This window comes from Lithobates pipiens, unplaced genomic scaffold (assembly GCF_037356315.1).
Source record: "Lithobates pipiens isolate NorthernLeopardFrog02 unplaced genomic scaffold, aLitPip1_a1.2 Scaffold_8, whole genome shotgun sequence".
NCBI classification, from domain to species: domain Eukaryota; kingdom Metazoa; phylum Chordata; class Amphibia; order Anura; family Ranidae; genus Lithobates; species Lithobates pipiens.
In genome coordinates, this window is record NW_027507903.1 from 16,962,148 (window position 1) to 16,974,416 (window position 12,269).

General features: G+C 41.1%; 1 protein-coding gene across 1 annotated transcript in view; it reads left to right on the plus strand.

The window, feature by feature from the left end:
• Positions 1 to 12,269, plus strand: part of LOC143964450 (A disintegrin and metalloproteinase with thrombospondin motifs 17-like) — a 435,585-nt gene that overhangs the window by 319,572 nt on the left and 103,744 nt on the right. Inside the window, exons 15-16 of the mRNA XM_077474178.1 lie at positions 2,552 to 2,672; positions 9,420 to 9,494. Of these exons, the coding sequence (XP_077330304.1) occupies positions 2,552 to 2,672; positions 9,420 to 9,494 (196 nt within the window). The remainder of the gene's footprint in view (positions 1 to 2,551; positions 2,673 to 9,419; positions 9,495 to 12,269) is intronic.

Genomic DNA, 12,269 nt, shown 5'->3' on the forward strand with positions numbered 1-12,269 from the left:
CTCCAACACACAAAATTTGAGATTCCGGTCGTGTGTACACAATTCTGATGCACAAAGTTCCACGCATGTCCCGGATCACTTCTCTTTTACCAAATAAAGTGCTAAGAAGGATTGTCAATCGATTTTGTGAAAAACAGTGTAGCGCTTATTTGTTTTTACCACATTACAATGTGACCAATGTAACCAGTGCATACATTAGACTGTGCAAACAAATAAATACATTTAAACACTCTTTGCTCTATATGATAACTAAAGCTAAAATGTCCAAACAAATATATGAAAAAATATATCAAAAAATAGGAAAATAACGTGAAAACAAGTGAAAAGTTCTCCAAATTTTCCAAATTTTCTGTGTATGATACGATGAAGTGAAAACAGTCCTACACCTTCTCCAAGGAATGATCGCACAATCACCGTGTGAACCCTCCACCACATGAAATGGGGGCTTTCCAGATTTAATGGATCCTACTCAAAATTATATTTGGAGGATCATATATGCTTGTAGATATACATAGGCTTTTTCGGTGTTGTCCTTTTCTGGAAAACTTTCAAGTGTGGCTATTTCCTCTACAGTATGTCTCCATCCACATAAATCATCATAGGTAATGGGATAGATATAAAAGAAGAAAGCAGGGACCACAATAGTGTAACTCCGTTTTTCGTTTCAAGTAATTTAATAAAAAATTATCAAACTCACGTGTACAAAGAACATCCCTGATCATAATTGGGAAGTAGCTGTTCAGTCCCATTAGTACTCATATGCTATGCCTTTTGCTTTCTGATGTGAGGGTATTTGACAAATATCTGTTCTAATCATACCTCGTATTTCTTTGTATTTCTATATATATTTCTATACTGGCAAGCCAAGAATTGAATTGTTACATTAATGCATCTGTTTATACCAGACGTCGTTTCTTTTTCAATAAAAAATATTGAAATATAAACAGAATGGCTGGCGTGCTGGCGATCTTCAAATATGGTGGAAAACCCACCAAATATGAACAAATACTATAGTTTGGGATTTAGACCCTTCTTTTCTCTCCTTTCCACCTTCGCATAGAAAGGAAGGCTACATAGACGGCACAGACAGCATCCCCTTGTCCAAGGTCTAGCTTGCTTTATCCGCTCATTTACCAAAGAACTACCATTTTAATTTGTAATGAATAATTGAATGCGATAGCGCTGCTGCTATAACAAATTAAATATACTAAGCCAACATGTATGTGAAATCGCCAATACCACTAAAGTTCATAAAGTGTGCACAGTTTAAATAAAGTCCAAAGGTGACATAAAAGTGTGATATGGGATTCTTCTTATATAAGGTGGCATGTAAAGCGTTTCCAAAGCCAATGTGCTTCACAATAACTCCACACCACTCTGTATTATGTGCTCCCAACACCGAGTGCAATGTACGCTCGCCTTCTTAGAACCTGCAGGGGGTCAAACACTCCACACACAGTACAATTCTTCTTTCGGTAGAGCACCCCACCACAAAGTTCCTGGGGTCAGACACGCTCTGCACTAACTGCAATATCCTTTGAATTTGGCTACTTCAAATATGGCTCCACATTGCTATCCAGCAGTTCCAAAGTGACATAAAAAACAAAAAAGCTTCTTCTAATAGTGAAGTACCCAAGATGTCAGCTTAAAATACAATCACATTTATTGAAGTAAAATACAGCATGTAAAAAAATCCAATAGAATCTCACTTATAGCGAAAGAATTACACTGCCAAGCTCCACCTCTACTAGTTATGCCACCATCCTCGTGGCTTCATCTGGAGGAATGACCTCCAACCAACCTTGCAAATGATGGCTTTAAATCGGATCTTCACCCCTGCTTACCTAGTTCTATGCCCTGCACGGTTGGGGTGCTCACCCGCCCAGTGTATCCAGCCTTGTCCTGCTGTGATCTGCTTTTACATAGAAGGTGAGGTTGAAAAAAGACACAAGTCCATCAAGTCCAACCTATGTGTGTGATTATATGTCAGTATTACATTGTATATCCCTGTATGTTGCAGTCGTTCAGGTGCTTATCTAATAGTTTCTTGAAACTACCGATGCTCCCCGCTGAGACCACCGCCCGTGGAAGGGAATTCCACATCTTTGCTGCTCTTGCAGTAAAGAACCCTCTACGTAGTTTAAGATTAAACCTCTTTTCTTCTGCCGTCCACTGCCATCTTCCTGCACGACATCTTAGGGAAGCTGCCAGCACTTCTGGGGAACACGCCACTATGCCCGCCCCCTCCACCTCTCTCAATGAAGGATCACGGCTCCTGGTATATATGATATACATATTACATGAGGCATAGCAGGCAAAGTACACGTAATTCACCCAGGCGAATGACCTGCATGGGGGGGGGGGGGGGGCAGAGGTTACTTGATCATAAGAAAAAAAGCCCAATTTGCACTGTGGTGGAAAGGAGGCAAAATCATATTGAGGATGAAGATCTGCTTCAAATCATGTTAGTTTAATTTTTGTTTCAGTGTCTCTCATGATGACTTTTTTAAAATCAATCCATGTCTATAATTGTCTTTTATTCTAATTCTAGAAAATTGGTTGCGATGGAATAATTGGTTCTTCTGCCAAGGAAGACCGGTGTGGCGTTTGTAACGGTGATGGCAAAACCTGCAAAGTGGTGAAAGGAGACTTTAACCACACCAAGGGGATGGGTGAGTAAGTAGAGTAGATGATATGCATTGGCCTCCAGTCTCTGTACTCTGTGTGTGATGTGCAGCCCACTAAAGCCGTCTACGGCAATTGTTTACAGGGAATGTGTTCCAGCTACTGACTAAACAGATGATTTTAAAAGGGTCGTTAAACTGACACCAGTAATTCTTAATCCCGTAAGCATTGCCCTTGTATAAAATAATCGGAGTGTAATAAATGCCTTTTTTTTTATTTGAGCATCACTTAGACAAGCCAGTCAAATGTTCCCAGTATTAGAAGTATTTCTATTAGGGCAGTGAAGGTTCATATGATGCATCTTGTTGCCTTGTAGAATTGTGCCTTTACATTCCACCTTCTTCGAAAATGGTTACCGCTACATTTAAACAAAATGTCTTTTTTTATTTTCTAAGAATTTGAAGATTTTTGCATTTTTTCTTTTTGATTTGGTGATTTTTGCAGTGATTCAGGTCAAGTTAATACCAAATTAGCATGACGCCATGTCGCCATGCTGAGCAACACACTAATACAGTGGAACCTTGGTTTATGAGTAACGCGGTTAATGAGCGTTTTGAAAGATGAGCGGCTTTTTTTTTTTAATTATGACTCGGTTTGCGAGTGTTGTCTTGCAAAACAAGCAGAATTCAAGCTGATGGGGTGTGCAGTACCACATTGGGCCAGAGGTGTGGGGGGCGCCAGAGGTTCGGAGGCGCTTGGAAATATTATGTTCCCGAGTATTTCCGAGGCTTTCTGAGTTCAGCCATGCTGTCCCCAAGTATTTCCGAGGCTCTCCAGCGCCCCCCACCTCTGGCCACATGCAGTATTGCATGTAATAGAAGTCAACACGGAACTAATTATCTTAGTTTCCATTGACTTCTATGGGGAAACTCGCTTTGATATGCGAGTGCTTTGGATTTCAAGCATTCTCCTGAAACGGATTATGCTCGTAATCCAAAGTTCCACTGGATTTCATTTTGATGCCACCTCTAAAATCTGTGCACCTGTATTACTTTATTAAGGTTAAGTCCACTTGTTGCCAATATAAGGAGATATCACATTCGCTGTTTGACTTTCATTTATTTATGTAATTATACAGCTATAGACTAAAGTGAGTGCATTGCATAGTGGAGAGTAGGAGAGCCCCTGCAAGGAGTTAATTACATATACAGTCATGGCCAAAAATATTGGCATCCCTGCATTTCTGTCAGATAATGCACCACTTAGCCCAGAAAATTGTTGCAATTACAAATGTTTAGGCATTCTCATGTTTTTTTATTTTGTTTGTATTGGTATGACACAAAAGAGTGGAGAAACAAAAAGCCATATCTGTACAATTACATGCAAAACTCCAAAAATGGACTGGCGAAAATTATGGGCATCTTCTCAAAATTTGTGAGAAATAATTGCATTCCATGTTTGTGATGCTCCTGTAATTTGCAATGAAACTCGCCTGTATCAATTAACATGTGCTGACAATATAGAGATCACACCGGCAACCAGATAAAATGGTGAAAAATGTATTCAACTGTTCTGTTGTGTGTTTCTGTGTGCCACGCGGAGCATGGAGAAGAGAGAGAGCAGCAACGAGAACATACAGTGCCTTGCGAAAGTATTCGGCCCCCTTGAACTTTTCAAACTTTTGCCACATTTCAGGATTCAAACATAAAGATATAAAATTTTAATTTTTTGTGTTGAATCACCAACAAGTGGGACACAATTGTGAAGTGGAACGAAATCTATTGGATAATTTAAACTTTTTTAGCAAATAAAAAACTGAAAAGTGGTGCATGCAAAATTATTCGGCCCCTTTACTTTCAGTGCAGCAAACTCACTCCAGAAGTTCAGCGAGGATCTCTGAATGATCCAATGTTGTCCTAAATGACTGATGGTGATAAGTAGAATCCACCTGTGTGTAATCAAGTCTCTGTATAAATGCACCTGCTCTGTGATAGTCTCAGGGTTCTGTTGAAAGCGCAGAGAGCATCATGAAGACCAAGGAACACACCAGGCAGGACCGTAATACTGTTGTGGAGAAGTTTAAAGCTGGATTTGGATACAAAAAGATTTCCCAAGCTTTAAACATCCCAAGGAGCACTGTGCAAGCGATCATTTTGAAATGGAAGGAGTATCAGACCACTGCAAATTTACCAAGACCTGGCCGTCCCTCTAAACTTTCAGCTCAGACAAGAAGACTGATCAGAGATGCAGCCAAGAGGCCCATGATCACTCTGGATGAACTGCAGAGAACTACAGCTGAGGTGGGAGAGTCTGTCCATAGGACAACAATCAGTCGTACACTGCACAAATCTGGCCTTTATAGAAGAGTGGCAAGAAGAAAGCCATTTCTCAAAGATATCCATAAAAAGTCTCGTCTAAAGTTTGCCACAAGCCACTTGGGAGACACACCAAACATGTGGAGGAAGGTGCTCTGGTCAGATGAAACCAAAATCCAACTTTTTGCCCACAATGCAAAACGATATGTTTGGAGTAAAAGCAACACAGCTCATCACCCTCAACACACCATCCCCACTGTCACACATGGTGGTGGCAGCATCATGGTTTGGGCCTGCTTTTCTTCAGCAGGGACAGGGAAGATGGTTAAAATTGAGGGGAAGATGGATGCAGCCAAATACAGGACCATTCTGGATGAAAACCTGTTGGAGTCTGCAAAAGACCTGAAACTGGAACGGAGATTTATCTTTCAACAAGACAATGATCCCAAACATACAGCCAAATCTACAAAAGAATGGTTCACAAATAAACGTATCCAGGTGTTAGAATGGCCAAGTCAAAGTCCAGACCTGAATCCAATCGAGAATCTGTGGAAAGAGCTGAAAACTGCTGTTCACAAACGCTCTCCATCCAACCTCACTGAGCTCGAGCTGTTTTGCAAGGAAGAATGGGCAAGAATTTCAGTCTCTCGATGTGCAAAACTGATAGAGACATACCCCAAGCAACTTGCAGCTGTAATTGCAGCAAAAGGTGGCTCTACAAAGTATTAACGCAAGGGGGCCGAATAATTTTGCACGCCCCACTTTTCATTTTTTTATTAGTTAAAAAAGTTTCAAAAATCCAATAGATTTCGTTCCACTTCACAATTGTGTCCCACTTGTTGGTGATTCTTCACAAAAAAATTAAAATGTCATATCTTTATGTTTAAAGCCTGAAATGTGGCAAAAGGTTGAAAAGTTCAAGGGGGCCGAATACTTTCGCAAGGCACTGTAAATTGTGGAAAAGCATGGATAATCTCAAGGTTGCAAGTCCATCTCCAGAGATCTTCATGTTCCCGTGTCCACTGTGCACAACATTTTCAGGATGTTTTACAGCCCATTGCACTGCAGCTAATCTCCGTGGATGTGGACGCAAAAAGAAAAATTGAGCAAAGAGTTTGCCAAAACTTACCTGAAGACACCAAAATCCTTTTGGGAGAATATAATGTGGACAAACGAAACAAAATTACAGCTTTTTGGTAAAGCCCCCCTTCAGAAAAAGAAATGAGGCCTTTAAAGAAAAGAATACAGTCCCTACACTCACACATGGTGGAGGTTCACTGATGTTTTGGGGTTGCTTTGCTGCTTTGGACACTGGATGTCTTGACCATGTGCATGGCATTATGAAATCAGAAGACTACCAAAGAATTCTGGGGTGCAATGTAGGGCCCAGTGTCAGAAAGTTGGGTCTCCGTCAGAGGTTATGGGTCTTACAGCAGGACAGTGACCCAAAGCACATGTCAAAAAGTACCCAGAAATGGTTTAAGACAAAGCACTTTACTGGCCAGCAATGAGTCCAGATCTAAATCCCATAGAGCACCCGTGGAGAGATCCCAAAACAGCAGTTGGGCGAAGGAACCCTTCCAATCTGAGAGACCTGGAGCAGTTGGCAAAAGAGTGGTCCAAAATTCCAGTAGAGAGTTGTAAGAAACTCATTGATGGTTACAGGAAGCAATTGATTTCAGTTATGTTGTCCAAGGGGTGTGCTACCAAATATTAAATTGAAGGTGCTAAGAATTTTGGCCAGTCCATTTTTTGAGTTTTGCGTGAAATGTGTCAGATTTGGCTTTTTTTTTTTCTCTACTTTTTGTGTCATACTAATACAAACAAAAGAAATAAACATGGGAATATCTAAACATTTGTAACTGCAGCAATTTGGGTGAAGTGGTGCATTATCTGACAGAAATTAAGGGGTGCCAATGTTTTTGTCCATGACTGTATGTGTGAGGTTGACAGGTTGGTTTGGGCTTGTATGTATGCACAAAAAATGTACTCGGATAATTTTCTGTTTTGGATCAGTCCTATATATATTGGGTCTTTTTGATGGTCAGACACATTACCTGCCTACAGTTCTATTTAGGCTTAATATATGCGAGTTGAAAAGTGAGCAAAGGTAATCCAGAGTTTCCCTTTAATACACAACACTTTCTGAGAGCACATGGTGTGTTCTGAATGACACTATAGGAGTTTGGGGCTTTTCATCTTTCTTCACTCTTGCAGCTTTAGTGGGTGTAACCCCCATCTTTCTAAAGAAGACGTTTCTAGAATCTCTATTTAGCGTGAAGTTTTTCTCTTCTTGTAGTTGGAAGGCTAGGAGTGCTTGACTTGATAACTGAGAAGCTTGGATTGCTTTTACCTTTGATGAACTTTCAAAAAGAGGAGAGAGGTGTAAATGAGACTTGATGTTCCTCCTTATACCTTGCACCCACTGTTGCCTGTTTCTCTGGGACCATTAAGGCAATTTTGCTACAACTGGGTTTACACCATGTGTAGGAAACTAAGACCTGTTAGCCCTTGTACACACGGTCGGACATTCCGACAACAAAATCCGTCGGATTTTGTCCAAGGGATTTTGTCCGAAACTGGTGTTGCATACACACGGTCGGACAAAGTTGTCGGAAAATCTGATAGTTCGGAATGTGATGACGTTATTCCGTTACGACAGGACTACATTCAGGCTAGTAGCCAATAGCTTTGGTCTAGGAATTTGATCTGAGCATGCGTGGCACTTTGATCGGAATTCTCTACAATCGGACAAAGTGCGATCGGACCATGTTGTCGGAAAATTTTATAGCCCAGCTCTAAAACTTTGCCGGTCGGATATTCCGATGGAAACAGTCTGATGAAGCCCACACACGGTCGGATTATCCGACAACACGGTCCGATTGGACATTTTCCATCGGAATGTCCGACCGTGTGTACAAGGGCTTAGATGTGGTTCTTCCTTGGCAATTTCATGCTTCTGGTTGTCTCTGTTGGACAATCTAGGAAAGTTCTGTAACCTTTTAAATAAGGAAAGTTCTCTAATCTTCCCTATGCAATATTAACGCCCTTTCCTGGTTTGTGGATCTGAGCAGTTTTAAGTCTATTAACACAGTCCGATGACTGAGAGCCTAACCATCTTGAGTAACAATTCAAGTTTTTGCATAGGTGAGATGCTAAGGTCCTGGACCAATGAATTGAACATGGATCTCCAGCTTCTGTAGTTCTCCAGACGATTGTCGAAATTCACAAGGCCTGTATTAAGTTTGTCTTTGGTTGTCCTGTTCTTGGCAAGGTTCGGTGTATTAGTTCTTTCAGGGCTTGTTGCGGCTGGTTCTCCTTACTGGAGGTGGGGGTTTCCAATACCTGGCGTTTAGATGTTTGATTATTATGAGTGGTACCTTAGTGATCTGGAGGATTTCTTAGTGTTTGGAGTAAGTAGAGTGGCAGGATGTAGTCTCATACAGTTGTGATACCTCATGACCTACTAGTTATTGTATGCTTGCCGAGATTCTTCTGTGTAAATACTTGACAGGAGAGAAGATTATTTTTCAGTCTCTCATAGTTTTCAGAAGCTCTTGCAAGTTCACTGCTTGGTTGCTCTACATCAGGGGTCTCCAAACATTCTAAACAAAGGGCCAGTCCAGACTTTAGGGGGGCTGGACTGTGGCCATCAGGAGTAGAAAATTGGCCACAGCTGTACGAAATTTTGGTCTTTTATACAGAAAGTGGATACATTGTAAATATATCCATGTCTGTACTGCAGCCATAGATATATATTTTTTTAATTTCATGGAAAACAGAAACATATACGTTGTAAACATACCTAACCTACACAAATCATAAGTCTCAAATTGCACTTTCATAGAGGTTAGATACTTTTTAATTTTCGAACCTTGATTTATTACTCTCAGCAATTAGCGTTCTGATCATGTACAGCCCAGCAATTTCGCAAATTTTAAATACTTTCAACCAGCTTCTGATTGTAAAATAAAGGCAACTTCTCTCAAACTGTTTTACTAACCCGAGAAACGATAAAAAAAATTGTTGTTGGGTTGTCCTGATTGCATCAATATTTTTTATAGGAGAAAGTTGGTTGAGAGTGGCTTCACCATTGCCATGATTATTGTTGGTATTAGTGATCATGTAGAGTGGCATGTTGCTTTGTAAATCCTATTTTCTATAATGATTAAAAAATGGGATGAAAGAAAAGAGTATCACACCAAAAAGTGTATATGTGTATGTGTTAGTGGGTCTTCTGCCTCCATGTCTGTCATGCAAAATTGGATTTAGGAGACATTACAGTACAGCACATCCTGTATGAAAGTCAATGGTTGACTTGGAGTCATGGAGCCAAGAGGTCCAAATGTTACTCTCTCTTCTGTTTCTTTAGTTTCTCAGTAGAAAGAAATTCATATGGGCATAACCTTAGCATTGCTGTGCCTTTTAGAAGATTCTACATGTTACACTGTCACTTCATGACCTATCTGTGTTCCTCAGTCAACAGTAGTCATTGTAAGAAGGTTTCCACATGTGTCATGACAAAGGCAAAGACAGCCCCCAAGTGTTTTACATGTAAGAGCCACAGTGCCACAAAGGCACTTCTGCTTGGTGTTTGGTGTTTCTTTGGGACTCATCCTTGGTGCTACACCTCATCCTATGGTTTCCATCCTTGTGGAAAAAAAGCTTAACCCCTTCCTGCTGCAGGCACACAATATTTGTAGTAGGCAACACCACCCTTAGATTGTAACTTTAAAGTTACGGAAAACTGTTTCTTCCCACAGGCATCATATCTGCAAAGAGGGAGTGTGGGGCTAATTAAATGGTGAAAACAATGGGGGGGAAAAGGTGCTGTGCCATAATGACCCTCTCCGATATTGTATCAGCAATTATCTCCAAATTGTAAAGTGCTGTTACGAGCTCTGCAAACTCATTGTATGGGGTTTGGAGCCTGGCACGTGGCCAGGGTGTAGGTAAGGAATGTCCCATGCAGAGGGGTCTCTGATAAGCCTTTGCATATGTCTTATTTTGCTGCTATAACCTTTCTTCAGCAGAGAATTACACCATTATTGTTTATTATGTTTATGACATCTATGTTGCCTAAAAGGTTCTTTGTGGGCTGGAAAATATTAGAAATCATGTAAATTTGATGGGTCAGTAGGCGCTCCACCTTGTTAAGCATGCTAGTCAGCAGTGAAGGGGTTAACGCATCATGGTGTGACTGGTATTTCTTATATATATAATGATTTATCAAAGTGTCACTTCGCAGGGATGCTGAATTACTAAGCTAGAAAATGGATAACATGTGCATTCTAGATGTTTATCCACAATCTTGCATAAGAATTGCTTTTTTTTCATGTAACATAAACCGATCAGCCGAAACACTATGGCCATCCACCTAATATTGAGTAGGTCCAGTAGGGCATCATTCTTCCCACTAACACCAATTATGGGCCACTATTCCTTCCCCCCGATACCCACAATGAGACAATATTACTCCCATGAATACCATTGATGGGACACTGTTTACTTCCATTGATACCAGGGCATTTCTGCTGTAACTGACCCCAGTCTGGTCCCCTCAATGTCTAAAGAACGGTAAACTGGCCCTTTGTTTAGAAAGTTTGAAGACCCCTGCACTAGGCAAAGCATTGCACTGCCTCCGTTGGCTTGCCTTCTTCCCATAGTGCTTCATGGTGCTATCTCTTCCCCAGGTAAGTGACGCACACAAACCTTGGCCCTTGTCAAAGTTCATGGGTTAGCATGGACACCCTGACTTGTCTGCGGCTAAGCAGCCCCATACACAACAAACTGCGATACTCTGTGTGTTCTGACACCTTTCTATCGGAACCATTGTTAATGTTTTAAGCAATTTGAATTGCTGTAGCCCCTCCCACGCCTTGGCCGCCCATGAGCCTATCACAGATTCTCTGGTTTTCCTTCCTTGGGCCATATTTGGTCGGTCCTGATCACTGCAGACCCAGTTGTCTAGCCTTTACAATTTGGCCCTTGTCAAAATCCTTTCTTCCATTGCTCTGTGATCAAGTTCTGACGCACGTGTGCCCCTAGTGGGTGCTTCTGGGTGTGGACACAGGTCATCATGGGCACCCTGACCAATCTGCGGCTACGCAGCCCCATACCCAACATACTGTTTCCCATTTTTTCTGCTTTCAGAAATTTTTTTATTCGCTTTTCCTGTCAGTGGCCATTATGTTATGGCTGATCGGTGTATTTTTAACCAATCGTCTATCCAGCTTTATAAGTTATCCTTGATAACTATAGTATAATTTGGTTTTCAAAAGTATTAGGTGGGGGTTGATTGTGCTTATCGCTGTTGATCTCTTTTCATCCTTATGATTAGATCCCACCATTGAAGAGATAATATTGGATAATTCTGCTCTGTCGAAATTCAAGAGACACTTTGATAAATTATGTGTTATAACATGGATGAAGGGAAAAGTGGGAGTCCTGTGCTGAGGTTTGAGATTGCAATGTGTGCATGCATGCCTGGCCTTTCATGGCAGTCCCAGTGCTTCCCTGTACCACTACGTACAAGGTTTATGTCAAAAAACACAAGTGTGATGTCATCCTGAGCGTAAACTAAGATCTGGCCTTTCCGTACTCCCTCCTGAGTCCTTCCATTGCAAGCTCTGCACTCCGGGGACCCGTGCCCTTGCATCGTCATCTCTCAGGATGACAGATGATGAAGTGTCAGAGTGTCTGGCATGAGAGCAACATAATCAACTCTCTGCCAAACCCAACATCCACAGACTGTTTACAGTGCAGTGGCTCACACGTATGTTTAGTGAGTCTTTGTGATATCATGTGTTTGTCCAAGCTTTGCCAGAGTACGATACAGGCACGAACACAGCATTGTGCTGATCTTGGGGTTTGCTCAGCCTGACATTGACTTCCTCGGGTGTTTACTGTCCAAGTGTGACATCTATGAATCCAAACCGCTAACTCCCGGTTTTTGCATGTTTAATTCAGAGGACATCTGTGGTTTTTTTTCACAGTGGAATGGGTTATATCCTTGTTTATCGTGAATACAACATCATGACTCAATTCAACTGTGCGAGTTTTTATTCTTCAGTATTTTTCCCATCTACATATTGTGTATTGTACTATATGCACTGCTCTGTCCTCTTTTTATACTCTCTGTATCCATTGTCTTTGTGTATTATGAGGGGTGTACCAATAAAATAATGCAAAAGCGGGCATGACTTTTTAAATTAACTTACGTAGGTCATATTCAAAATGTACATGTTGGTAGAGTTACTCTTCCTCAATGCTAACTCTTCTTCTTCCTTGTCATTGCAGGGAAATAATGGATTCCAAACAGATGCAATG